A 15137-nucleotide genomic window follows, 5' to 3' on the forward strand; every position below is an offset into this window, starting at 1 on the left:
TTTTGGCTGATGCTGCATAAGCTTGCTTTCTTGCATCAAATGCCTCTACTAATGCTAATGCTAATCACAGAATTACGAAATTCACGGCGCAGTACACCGAAGCCTCATAGCCTTAGCTGCACTGGTGCAGAAACGAAACAAACAAACCACAGATTAATACTTACTAATCTGTGAAACAAACAAGCCGAGAAACGTTATTTTGGAAGATAATCTCGTTTCTCTTTATTTTCAAATTTCGAACTTATATACCAAATGGTTTGAACATGTATATGAGTATTTCATGCACACACACGCAAAATTTTTTGATGGCCGCCGTATAAAACAGCTGCTGTTTGGTAACAGCAGATGCGAATTAAATTGGAGCAAGCGTAAATTTTTCTATGGTTTAATGTATTTTAGGAATTAAATGAATTCGTAATAACTGTCAATCGCAAACAGAATTTCTTAACGGTTATACTAATTACAAAGAAATAATCATTTTCTAAAAATGACAGAACTTCTTCTAGATTCAGATATAAGATTGTGGGTATTTCTACCCATTGTGGTTATTACTTTTTTAGTAGGAATACTAAGGCATTATGTTTCAATTTTGTTGTCGTCAACGAAGAAGGTAGAACTTCAGCAAGTTCAAGATAGGTAAATATGAATTGAGTTTTCTGTTCTCTAAAATTGTATTTAAGTAAATATCATATACATTTCAATTAATCGGTGCCGATATTGTGTTTTCATGTCATTGCCTATGTTAGATTATCATCATTATTTTTGTTGTGCATATCGGTCTCATCCCCCAGTTTTTTAAACAAGCATTAGGAACATCTTAGGAAATATCCCAAGAGTATTTTGTTTTCAACCATATCAACCCCCCCCCCCCCCCCAGTGCTGCAGCTGTGTTGCGGCTGACCCAGGATTATGGGTACACCTTGGAAAACATGAACAGATGGTAATTAAGATTGTATAGTCATTGAAGTACATATTTTTTACCTGTTCCACAACAGCAATTCACAGAAGAAGAAAAGTAGCCCGTGAAAAAATAACTGAAGTTATTTTGTTTTGTAAACAAATAGGGATTTGCAAACAGATTTTGGTTTCAGTTCCTGTGTATCAAAATGTAGAGAATTACTTATTTGGAAATAAATTAGCATTAGTAGAGGCATAGGATGCAAGAAAGCAAGCTTATGCAGCATCAGCCAAAAAAAAAAAAAAAAAAAAAACCTTCCCATTTCATCCCTCCATTCTTTTCAAATGCCTGTCCAGCTCAGCCTTAAATTTATTTAGGCTATTAGCTTCCACAACAAAAGATGGAAGCCTGTTCCACCAATCAACTACCCACTGGCTAAAGGCAAATTTCTGGACATCAATACTACAACTATCTTTCCACAATTTGAAACTGTGACCCCTCAGGTTCTTAGTCTGAGCAAGACGAAGAATCCCATCAGCATTCAGCTTGCTCAACCCATTCCAGGCCTTATCCACCTCAATCAGGCACTGCAATTTGCAGAACTTAAGCCTTTCTTGGTAAGAGCACCCCTTTGTCCTTCTTTGTACTCGTTCTAGCTCTACATCCTTTGTAAAATGAGGCCTCCAGACCTGTACACAGTGCTCTAGGTGTGGCCTGACCATTGCCTTGTATAACAGGATTATCACCTCCCTGTCCCTACTAGCAAAATTCCTATATATCATTGACAAGACTCCATGACCTGTCCTGGCAACCCGTCTGCACTGCTCAACGAACTTCATATTTGTCTGCACAATTACCCCCAGGTCTTTTTCACTTTCCACTTCCCTTATTGTAGTACCATCCAGTTGGTATGTTTCTCTTTTGTTATTGCTACCCCATATGTAGTACTTTTCATTTGTCAATGTTAAACTCTCAGTTACCACTTCTCAGCCCATTTTCCCAACTTATCTAGATCCAGTTGGAGTAGCATACTGTCATTACTGTTGTTAACAACCCTGCCAACCTTTGTATCATCTGCAAACTTGGACATTAAACCTGATATACCTTCATCAATATCATTGATAAATATACAAAACAACAATGGTCCCAGCACCTAATCCGGGGAAACTCCACTAATAATATTTGTCCACAAAGAGCGGTGTTCATTGATTACCACTCTCTATTGTCTCCCACTCAACCATCCTTTTATCCATTGTAGCAGCCTACCCTTATTGCCATACCTCTCCAATTTGTACAGCAGTCTTCCATGTGCAACAGTGTCAAAAGCTTTCCTGAAATCCAAGTATATCATATCAAAATTATTTTTGGCATTCAGTTCCTTTGTGACCACATCATAGTATCCAATCAAATTGGTCAGACAAGACCTTCCTTTAACAAACCCATGCTGTGTCTTAATTATTACTGCAGCCTTGTCTAGATGATCCTGCAATGCTTCTTTAACCAGTGATTCCATTATTTTCCCCGGAACACAAGTTAAACTAACAGGTCTGTAGTTACTGTAGTTAGTTATTGGTGATACATTTGCACACCTCCAGTCCATGGGGACCTCCCCTGAGTCCAAGGAAGCTCTCATAATTATGGCTAAGGGTTTGCTTACTTCCTTTGCTGCCTCCTTTAATATAACTGGATAGATCCCATCCACCTCAGGTGCCTTCCATATGTTTAACTTCAACACTTTCTCCTCTACTTTGCTCTCAGTTACTACAAAATCACTTAGCTCCCTGTTAGCGTTTGATAAACGTCTGGCACTCCCCTCATTGAATAAATCCTTATGTGTGAATGTAGATGCAAAATACTCATTTAGTTTGTTAGCCATCTGAGCAGAATCATCAACAGTTGAACCATCAATATCCAATGGACCAATCTGATTCATCCCTTTCCTTCTATAGTTTACATAGGTAAAGAACTGTTTTCTGTTTTTCTTCATCCTTTGCCAAAGATTTCTCATATTCTGCCTTCGCCTGCCTAACCTCATTTGTGACTTGATTACAGACTACGACTTGATTACAGACTACTTTATACCTGCCATACACTTCTGTATCGCCTGATACTTTATATGCATCCCATACATTCTTCTCTGCCACTAGCCTCATTAATTCATCTGATATCCATTTAGGCCTAAACCTTGAACAGTATTTCTTAGTTGGAATGAAAAGCCTAGTAGCCTCAAATTAAGTCCCTGAAGGCTTCCCATTTAGAATTCATTGTTGGTAACATCATCAGTTGATCCCACTGTACAGAATTTAAAAACTGTCGACTTCTGTAGTCACCTTTACGAAAGCAAAAGCCTTCCCTTTAGCCTTGATGGTAGTTACATCTTTAAATAATTCCCACATCAATACATTGTGATCACTGTCGCCCAGTGATTCCTTTATCTGCAATTTCTTAATGCATGAAGAATCTCTACTGGTAATCAGATCAAGAATATTACTCCCTCTGGTTGCCTCTCGAACATGTTGCATGTTGTTGTAGGAAACAGTCATCCAATAAATCCACAAAAGTGTTGCTAGTGTGCGAGTGACCAATCCACAAGTTCCAGTCAATATCTGGAAAGTTAAAGTCACCCATTATAATTTACTGGCACACTACTTCTGTGCACAATTACTCATTATATTCATCAGATTCATTAGGCCTATAACACACACCTACTCTCATTCTTCCTTTCCCAGTGCTTATTTCACACCAAACAGACTGAACACTGCATTATCCACCAACATTGATTGGATGCACTTCCTTGGATTTTGTGTTTATTAAATAAAAGCATAACCCCTCCACGCTTCCTATCCTGTCTTTCCTTCCTATACACATTGTACTCCCCAAATTCCAACTCTGCACTGCCTATATCTGTGTGACACCACTTCTCTGATATCCCAACAATATCGGCCTTTGATGTCTTCACTAGCACTTCAAGCTCATCAAATTTATTAACTGTACTCCTAGCATTGGTGTACATGCAAGTATATATGCACCTGTTCCTTCTCTTTGCCACCCTAACACAGCCCATGTATTTACTTGTTCCACTATGACTCCCAGCAGTCCTGGAAATCTCCATTACTTTGCTTTCCAGTCTGCTGCCCATTCTAATAGAAGCAGTGTAAGAATCACTTTTGCCTCTGCCTGCAGCCACTGTTAACCTTTTAGTCTGTGTATCCCCCTCACACTAGCAGTTTTCCAACCCACCTAACACTGCCTCGATAGCATCAGCAAATATTCTTGCACCCTTTCTCTTTAAGTGTATCCCATCCCTGTAGAAGCAGTCTCTCCTGTCAACAAGCACGGAGCAGGCTGAAAAAAATTCTACTCCTTGAGCCTTGCACAATCAGGGCCGAATTGATTGACAAGGTTCTCATCATATACTCCCTCCTATCATATCTGGGCAGAATTGCAGACACTTTCACATTCAACCCTAACTCGCAGCTTTATTTCAACATTGACCTATACTTGTTGAGTAAATCTCCAGATCTCTTACACTTAATGTCATTAGTTCCAACATGTACAACAATATCACCTTTTGTGCACTGAAAAGATGACATCTGCTCTACGTCATCAACTTTTGCCCCTGGCAGACATACCCTGGTCCTGTTCCACCTATCCTTCTTACAAATTATATTCCCTGTCTCCCTATTGTTGGTGACAATAGTCACCAACAATAACTAGTTCCTTTGGGACCAGCGCATTCTGCCTTGGAGATTGCCTCTGTGTTGCCTGATGCATAGGAGTGAGCTCTGTTGTTGAGAGCCTGTTGGGCTCCTCATATTAATTTCTTCGAGGGCATTTACCCTACACCTCAAGCATCTCATAGATGCCCATCAGAATGCTGAGTTTGCTCCTAATTTCTTGACACTCCAGATACCTAACACACACAAAGGCATCCTCCTTGGCTAGATCATGTCCTGTTTTAGAAAGGTCGGCAAACATTTCACATTTTGCATATTTTTTGAGACTGTGATACGTTAGAGAATCGCCCCCTTCGTTCCCCAAGCCACAGCACTCTTGCTAGTCTGTGATCTTTGCTTCGCAGCAAACAAATATAAATGTTTGAATTTATATTTGTTTACTAATAAGTTATTCTGATGCTAAAATTGTTGGTAGCATATATGCTGCTTGAATTAGAAATAATTACCGTAATACTCAGACTAGAATACATTTATATGCTTATATCATTTTAAACATTTTAAAATTAAATTACTAAAACTTCTGAATTAAGGAATTATCTTATCACTGTACCAGAAAACTGCACTGGACTGTGCAGTTTTCATATGACTTTCATTTAAAAAAAGAAAGTTAACATTTGTACATATTTAGCATGATTAATTTAATACCAATTATTTTATTATTACTTTAAATTATTAAGGGACCTAACCTACTGGAAATTGGCGACATTACTAACACTTAAACCTGCATGGAGTGCAATCTGTCTTTAATTTCTTAAAGAATTACAGATTATTCTCAAATGTTTCATTATACTTGCTGTACCACTTCTTCAGTGACAGTAAAGACAGCAGAACTGCTAAATTATGATGGCTTGATTCACACAGTTATTAATTTGATTACACATTTCTTATTTGTTAAGATTGTCTCGAATTAGTTAACAAATAGGTATTAGCAAACGTCAGGTAAAGATTGAATTTTAACAGTTTCAAATACTTTTACATTAGTTTTTTAGTTAACAAGTTTAAATAAATTGACATTAAATGGATAACTATGAACATCTGCACTCTTGTAATATCCTTATGACACCATCAGCCTTACATACCAAGACATTGTTTTGTACTGTACTCTCAAACTAACTGTTTTGAATTAACACTTTGGTCAAGGTCTACTTCGGAGGCCAATCATAGGTTAGTTTGTCACTGAGGGTGAGGCTATTTATAATGAGAATAGTAGGGATTTGGATGTTGTAGGATTAAATATGTTTCGCAGCTAATCTTTGTGAGCATCTTAATTGTGTGGATGGATTTAAGGTTATATAAGAAGGGGATGGGATATTCTTTTTTTGAGATATACTTATTATGGTTCTTATTTTTGTTTTTTACTTTCTCTAATACTCTGCTTTTGAAAATATGCATGCCTTTGTTTTGATTAATATATATATAATCTTTATTGTGTATAAAAGGATGTATACAATGTACCCTTCACGGCAGGAATGCCAGGGGCTTCACATTGGCTGGTGGACAAAGGCCTTGAGGACGGGGCCCACATCATAGTTCGGGTTCATCCCCCAGGGCCAACAGTATAATAAGTTTCAGTTAAATTATTCACAATATATTCATAAAGATATTATACAGTATTTTTGACATTATATACAATATTATACAGACATCCTTTTTAAATTTATTATACTGCGACATTACTGTGCAGTTGAGTTTAGGTCATCAAGGATCTCTCTCTGGTATTTGCGATCGTTGGCAAATTTGTAGAGGTCGCCGTCGATTTATTGGACTGTAGTGAGCATTTGCCTTGGGAGAAAACGTTTGCTAAGGGCTAGTCTATTATGGTTGGCTATAAGTGTTGGAGCTGACCTCAGTCTGGGTTGAAGGATTCTCCAGCTACACAGTTCCCATATGTTTGGCTCCGAGATTATTCCAGTGGTCATTTTGGCAGTTAGTGTGAGGCGTCTTTTCCATTATAAGGTTTGGCAAAGTTCAGTGCGGTTGCCATCGCAGTTGTTCTTTGCTGGGGTGGTCGATGTTTATGTGTGATCCAACGAAGGAGCCAGTATTCGGAGGAGTACACATGGGGCTGCAGACGCCCATATTTCTGAGGCATATAACATGATGGAGTATACAGAGGTGTATACGTATTGCCAAGTCACATCCAGATCCTTACTGTGAAGTAGTTGTTGTTTGGTAATCCACTACATTTTGCAGAATTTTGTTATGAGCTTGTCAATGTGGGGCTCGAAGGTCAGTTTGCAATCGAAAACTACTCCCAAGTCCGTATGTGTATTTACCACTGGAAGGAGAATGCCATCTAGAGAAGCTTGGACTTCAGTGGGTTGGTGCTTCAAAGAAAAGACAATTTGGGCTGATTTTGCAGGATTAATAAGTAGTCCAAATTGATGGAGATAGGATTCTAAGTCGTGTAGCTTTCGATTGATGTTTTCATTAATTTTTGAGATATGTTTGCCCGGGTTAATCTGGATGTGTAGCTTAATATTGTCAGCATAGCAGATTGTCTTCTCTCTCTTGAACAAATGGAATGATGACTGCAGTAAATAATGCCCCGGAGAGGACTCTGCCTTGGGGGCTCCCACAGTGATTTTTCTTGAGATTATATCTTGATCCGCTGTAAGAACAATGATTCTGTCTGATAGCAGGGTTATTATAAACCACAACATGTCACTTTTTATATGGAAGTAATTTTCTAGGAGGTGAACGAGCGAGGGAATGCTGATTGAGTCGAAGGCAGCTTCCAGGTCAACGTACGTGACGGCAAGTTCTGCTTTAGCTTCTAGTGTTCTGAGAATGGTGCTGGTAATGAATGTTAAATTGGTGACTGTGGATCTTCCGGGAATAGCATAGTGAATTTGTGGGGGTTTTTTGAGGCAAGATTTGATTGGTGATGGTTGAAAGTAATGCCTTCTCCATAAGTTTCAAGAGGCTGGAAGAGTGAGAGATTGGCCTGAACTGTTTAATGAGAGATGCAGATTGGCATTTAGGATGCGGCCTCACAGCATATCTGTTCCAGAGAGGGGGGAAAGTAATGCTGCGTTAAGACACGGTTAAAAATTGAGAGTAGTGGATCGATGATAAACGTGCTGAGACACTTGATCATGAATTGTGGCACAAGGTCAGGGCCTGCAGTTTCCGTGGGTGGCAATCCATTTATAGCAGTTATAAGCTGCTTCCTGGTGATGCTAACGGTGGCGAGCATATCCATTGGGATGTTGTTGATAGGTAAGTTGCCCGGATATGTCGGGCCACATTGTTTGAGAACCGTGCAATGTGGTCCATCTACAGTTTCCAGTGTTTTAGGAATTCCTGTGTGCCGAGAGTCATAAAATGGTTTGCCCTTTTTGTAGGGTTGCTTTTAGATGTTTTTTGATTGCAGATAATTTCTGGCGGTTGAACACTGCCCTTGCTCTGGAGAAGGCAATCCAATCTTGTACCGCGCCTGACTCTTTCCATCTCTTATGCAGTTTGTTTTTCTTGGAAGGTTTTGTTCAGTGCAGGTGTCCACTTAGTATGCTGATAATGGATTCTTTGTATAGTCTGCATTTTCTAATTCAAGACTAAACCTTAACAAATAAATGTGCAATCAAATTAACAACTTTATGTAAATGAAGTTGCCATAATTTACCAGTTTTGCTCTCTTTATACACTGAAAAAGAAGTCTTTACAGTCGTGAAACATCTGAGAATAATCTGTAATTCTTTAAGAAATTAAAGGCACTCCATGTTTCACCAATTTTCATTTCTTGATACACTTGTGCACCATGCTGCTAAAAGAATACTCAAGAACCTAACCTAATTGATAGGTTGGATTACTTAATAGTAATTAACATCTGGTGATGAGAGTGTAGTTTTCACTAAATGATTGGAATTTGTCGATTTCTCTTTCTTTTAACTTACCTACTCTACCTGGTGAAACTGCCAAAGCACCAGGCCTACTACCTCAATGGGCTCTTGATTGTTGGTATGGTTGTTAAAGAACATGGAGTGGGGATTTGAAAGTTTCTTTGCCTCTATCCAACCCCATTCTGTTTGAAAATAAAATTAACTGGTTGCAAACTGTTATTTATTATTTTATGAAATAACATTCTGTTTCATAAACAAGCAAATAACAAACGAAGGTTTGCTGAAAGAAATGGAAAATTCTTTGATTTATTCCTTAGGTTGTCAGGCTGTTACTACAAATCGCCTTACAGTAACAGTATAAATAAGTGGCCCTTTCCCAAAGGGAAGCATATTGCTACCTATTTATAATGTCCTCCCCCCAGGTTGCTGTCTCAGTGATTCTGAAACAACAGAGCATGTTCTCAGCACTAACTAGCTGCTTTCACAGTTTACTGACATTTTTCCAAAAGCTTGTGTACTTTGTGGTCCATTATCTTGAAGGCTGCCATCCTAGTAGCAACATTTGTGGTATTGGTATATCGCTCTGTAATTAGCCAAAGATTTACCCATAGTTCACCTCTCATAAATAGGTATTAATTTCATGGTGCTTGCTTTCACCATGGAATCACACCAGTAACCTGAAGTTTGAGAAGTATGAGAGGGTATCAAAAAGTTCATACCCTGACCTAGATAAAACATCAGTAGGAAGATGTCATTTTTAATATGTTGTCTACATATTCAAACGGCCTCCGTAGCCGAGTGGTCAAGAGCGGGAGTGGAGTAGCACCGCTCTTTGAGTAGACGGGGGTTCAAGCCCCTGACTGCCAAATACAGTTAATCTGCCAACCCGCACTGGACCAGTGTGGCAGATTATGGTCCATTTCTCTTAGCATGAATTGTTGAGGAGGCTTCCATCCTGCAGTGGGTTGATAATGGCCGCACTTTACCTTTTTTTTTTTTTTTTTTTTTTTTACCTATTTGCAGGGCAAGAAAGCTTAGGAAATTGACAAAGAAATGAAAGCTGTGTATGGGCAGAATTGTCCATCCTATGACACTGTAAAATAGTGGAAACAGGAGTTCCAGTGCAGTCGTACAAGTGTCTTTGATGAGCCAAGAGAAGGAAGGCTATCAACATCCACAGACAGTGAAATGGTTGCAAAGTTCAGCAGTTGGTGCTGAGTAACAGATGTGTGACAATTCATTTCATCTCAATTGCAGTGGGAATTAGTTATAGGTCTGCCACAGCATTTTACATGACTATCTGCACATGTCTAACGTCTCTGCACGATGGGTTCCTAGATTGCCAACACCTTTGCAGGAGCAGTGTTCTCGCCAACTGTTGGATTTGTGTAATGCAGATTGCTCCTGACCTATCGCCATCAGACTTCTTGTTTCAAAAAATGAAGAAACCATTGTGTGGACGTCACTTTGATTCATCTCAGGAAGTCATCAGTGAAGTAGAATCATGGTTTCAGGAAGAAACCATGATTCTACCATGATTCTCTTAGGTGGTAGATGGCTCTCATCAACTGGTGCAATACCACCACTTTGCTTATTGGAGGCTTGAAGTGGTGAAACCCATGTTTAGTCTCTAGAGCAAAGTTTCTGGCATCCCCCTATACTTCTTCAACCCATGCACAGTACTAAGTACTATAGGTTTTGATACCTTTCATGTTTGGGGTTTTCATAAAAAAAAAAAAAAAAAAGTGTGGACTTCTATGATCAAGGCATTAAAGAATTGATCCACAGATGAGAGATGTGTTACTATACATGTAGATTACATAGAAAAGGATTAAAGTTCCTGTGAAGTTTCACCTTTCTAGAGCTATTATTTCTAGTAAGGGTACAAACTTTTTGATACCCCCTCATATATTCCTCTCTTTTCATTATTATGAGACAAAATAGACATTTTCACATCCATTTATACAATTTTCAAGCCTTTGCCAGTTATGTGGTATCTGACGTGCCCCTTTTTTATTTTTCTGTTATATTGTCCCTTAAATTTGGGAATAAATATCCCTCAAATATCCCTTAAATTTGGGAATAAAATCTTATCTTTTCCAAGTATCTTTCCTCACCTGTTTTCACTTTTCATTTACTAGAATTTATAGAGAGCAATTGTTTGTTTTGAATGTGACATGTGCTGTGTGACTGACTGTGTATGTCCTTTCACTGAAAACATACTGGGTGGGTTAAAGGCATTTGCTCTGAAAGGCAACATTACTATAAATTCTAAGGACTCTTACCAAGAAGGATTATTCCCTCTAAAAGTTTGTCCAGTTCCTCCTTGAATTTATTTAAACTATCAACTTCCACAATGACAGATAAATGTGTGTTCCATCAATTAACCACCCGTGGGCTAAAGGCAAATTTCCACACATCTATTCTACATCTGTATTTTCCTCAATTTGAATTTATTTTATTTTCTACCACCCTAAGTGTAGTATCACATAGTTGGTATGTTCCTCTGGGATTACTTCTACCCATATGCAGTACTTTGCATTTCTCAATGTTAAACTTCAATTGCCACTTCTCGGCCCATGTGCCCAAATTTTCTAGATCCTGTTGCAGTAGCACACTGCCATTACTGCCATTAACAGTAATTTAATGTTTGTATTAAATTACTGCCAACCTTTGTATCATCTGCAAACTTCAACACTAAGCCTGATATATACCTTCATCAATATCATTGATAAATATACTAAACAACAGTGTACCCAACACCGAATCCTATGAAACTCCACTAATAACATTAGTCCATGAAGAGCAGCGTCCATTGATTACCACCCTCTGTCTTCTCCCACTCAACCACCCTTTTATCCATTGTAGCAACTTACCATTAATACCATTCTGCTCCAATTTGTACCGTAGTCTTCCATGTGCAACAGTGTGAAAAGCTTTCCTGCAATCTAAGTATATGATATCAAAATTATTTTTTGCATCCAGTTCCTTTGTAACCACATCATAATATCCTATCAAATTTGTCAGACAAGACTTTCCCTTAACAAACCCATGCTGTGTCTGAATTATTGCTGCAGTCTTGTCTAGGTGATTCTGCAATGTATCTTTAACCAGCGACTCCATTATTTTACCCGGAACAAAAGTTAAACTAACTGGTCTGTAATTACTTCTGTCACCCTTCGATTTCCCTTTGTGAATTGGGGATACATTTGCACATCTCCAGTCCGTGGGGACTTCCCATGAGTCCAAGGATGCTCTCATAATTATGGCTAAGGGTTTGCTTACTTCCTTTGCTGCCTCCTTTAATATAACTGGATAGATCCTACCCAAGGTGCCTTTCTTATGTTTAATTTCAACAATTTCTGCTCCACTTTGCTCTCAGTTATTATAAAATCATTAAGCACCCTGTTACAATTTGATAAACTTCTGCCATTTTCATTCCTTAATAACTCCTCATGTGTGAATGTAGATGCAAAATACTCATTGTTTGTTTGCTATATGAGCAGGATCATCAACTGTCAAACCATCGATATCAAGTGGACCAATCTGATTCATCCCCTTCCTTTTAGAGTTTATATAAGTAAAGAGATCCTTGCTGTTTTTCTTAGCATCCTTTGCCAAAGATTTCTTGTAATTTGCCTTCGCTTGCCTAATCTCCTTTGTGACTTCATTACAGACTAGCTTATATCTGCCATAGGCTTCTATGTCGCCTGATAATTTATATGCATCCCATGCATTTTTCTTCTCTGCCAGGAGTCTCATTAGTTCATTTGACGACCATTTAGGCCTAAACCTTGAACAATATTTCTTAATATGTATGAAAAGTCTAGTAGCTTCCATAATTAATTCCTTGAATGCGTCTGACTTAGAATTTGCTGTTGGTAACATCATCAGTTGGTCCCACTGTTCAGAATTTAAAAACTGTCTGAGACCACTGTAGTCACCTCTACGGAAGCAAAAACCCTTTACCTTACCCCTGATGGTAATTATATCTTTAAGTAAATCCCATATCAGTACACTGTGATCACTGCCACCTAGTAGTTCCTTTATCTGCAAATTCTTAATACACCAATGATCACTGCTGATAATCAGATCAAAAGTATTACCCTCTCTGGTTGCCTCTCGAACATGCTGCTGCAGAAAACAATCATCCAATAAATCCACAAAAACCTTACTAGTGTGCGAGTGACGAACCACAAGTTCCAGTCAATATTTGGTAAGTTAAAATCCCGCATTATAAGACATTCTGATTTACTAGCCCACTCTATTTCTCTACAATTGTTCATTGTACTCATTCAAGTCATTAGCCCTTTAACACACTTCTACTGTTATTTTTGCTTTCCTAATTCTTATGTCACACCAAACTGACTCAACATTGCACTGTCCATCTATGTCAACTGGATGCACTTCCTTTGATTTTATGCTATTCTTAATTAACAGCATAAACCTTCCAACCTTCCTATCCCATCTATCCTCTCTGTACACATTCCACTCCCCAAATTCCAATTCTGCATTCCTAATATCTGTGTGACACCATGTCTCTGATATCCCAACAATATCTGCCCTTGGTGTTTTGACCAAAACTTCAAATTGATCAAATTTATTTACTATACTTCTAGCATTGGTGTACATGCAAGTATACATGCACCTATTCTTATTCTTAGTTTCCATAACACATCCCATGTATTAATTTGTTTCGTGATGATTGCCATCAGTCCCCGAAACCCCCAGCCCCTCCTCGCTCCAGGCCGCTGCTCATTCTAATAGAAGTAGTGCAAGAATCACCTTCACCTCTGCCTGCGGCTACTTTTAACCTTTTAGCCTGTGAATCCCCCCACCTAGCAATTTTCTGACCCACCTAATGCTGCCTCGATAGCATCAGCAAACCCTCTTGCAGCCTTTCTATTTAAGTGTATCCCATCCCTGTAGAAAGTCTCTCCAAACAAGCACAGGCCACACTAAAAAAAATTCTACCCCCATGAGCCTTTCCCTCTCCCTCCAGGGCCGCATTGATTGACAAGGCTCTTTGCAGACACTTTCAAATTTAATCCTGAATTGCAGACACTTTCAAATTTAATCCTAACTCATGACTTTTTTTCAACATTGACCTTTACTTGTTAAGTAAATCTGCAGATCTCCTACTCTTATAGTCATTAGTGCCAACATGTACAACAATATCATCCTTTGTGCCCGTAAAAGATACTTGCTCTACAACATCGTCAACTTTTGCCCCTGGAAGACACACCCTGGTCCTATTCTATCTATCCTTTTTACACAATATATTACCTGTCTCTCTGACAATAGAGTCACCAACAATAACCAACTCCTGTGGGACTAGTGCATTCTGCCTTGGAGATTGGCACTGTGTTGCCTAATGGACAAGAGTAAGCTCTGCCATTGAGTTGGGCAGCTGAGAGCTTCTTCAAATAGGCCTCTGGGGTTGGGTATATTCATACTATAATTTTTCGTGTTTCTCACTAACCATTGAAGTAAAAGACGAAAAACCAAATTCTTAAAATTTTAATATTTACAATAAATTTATTTACAAACAAAACAAAATACCATATTACTGATGATAGTAATTTTAAAATAAGACAACTGTGATATACTGTAAATATACAAGGTGATAATACAAATACCGAATTTAAAATACAATAAAATATACTAGGTTAAAAGCGCTAAAATACTAACTGAAGCTTTCAAAGGCTTCTGCCTTCTTTCTCAACAGTGTACTTCTATTCTGCGGTGCATCATTAAATACCAGCAGGTTCGCGGTGTGTCTCACGTAAACGTATACTGTTCCCATCGGAACCGGAAGTGGCTCTGGAGCGTTTCAGGCAAAAACGTTCATCCCCTCCAAGGATTACCGCCTCAAAGAGGGGATCAATGCGTGTGCCCCTATCTCTATTTATATTATTCTCAGTAGAACTAATTCGTAAGCTCTCGAGCCACTTGCGGTCCCAAAATCTATGCGCCCGATCAGTGATGACAGCTTCGTCTGGGGAGATTTGATGTTGCTTCTCCCAGAAATGTTCAGCTACGGTGGATTTACCATAGTCTGCATTTCTACTTGTGTATTTACAAGTAGAAATGCAGTTCTGTTCACCTTGTATATTTACAGTAGAAATTTCTGTTCACCTTGTATATTTACAGTATGTCACAGTTGTCTTATTTTAAAATTACTATTATCAGTAATATGGTATTTTGTTTTGTTTGTAAATAAATTTATTGTAAATATTAAAATTTTAAGAATTTGGTTTTTCGTCTTTTGTTTTTTACTTCAATGGTTGGTAAGAAACACGAAAAATTATAGCTGAGAGCTTGACTTTCCTCTCATATTAATTTCTTGGAGGGCATCTACCTTACACCTCAAGCTCTCATAGACCCCCATCAGAATGCTGAGTTGACGCTCAATTTCTAGACACTTTGCATTTGTCAATGTTAAACTTCAGTTGCCACTTCTCAGCCCATCTGCCCAAATTTTTTAGATCCTGTTGCAGTAGCACACTGCCATTACTGTCATTAACAACTCTGCCAACCTTTTTATCATCTGCAAACTTTGACATATGTTCATCAATATTATTGATAAATATACAAATCAACAGTGGGCCCAACATCGAACCCCCGGGGATTCCACTAATAACATTAGTCCATGAAGAG

The 15137-nt window shown here is 38.5% G+C and overlaps 1 protein-coding gene across 1 annotated transcript in view; it reads left to right on the top strand.

Moving 5' to 3' along the window:
- The first annotated feature begins 335 nt into the window (after positions 1-335).
- Positions 336-15137, top strand: part of EMC3 (ER membrane protein complex subunit 3) — a 56879-nt gene continuing 42077 nt past the window's right edge. The window contains exon 1 of the mRNA XM_090385389.1: positions 336-636. Coding sequence (XP_090241515.1) covers positions 488-636 — 149 coding nt within the window. The 5' untranslated portion in view covers positions 336-487. The remainder of the gene's footprint in view (positions 637-15137) is intronic.

This window comes from Mastigoproctus giganteus, chromosome 11, assembly GCF_048544385.1.
Source record: "Mastigoproctus giganteus isolate SK-2022 chromosome 11, ASM4854438v1, whole genome shotgun sequence".
In the NCBI taxonomy this organism is placed as follows: Eukaryota; Metazoa; Arthropoda; class Arachnida; order Uropygi; family Thelyphonidae; genus Mastigoproctus; species Mastigoproctus giganteus.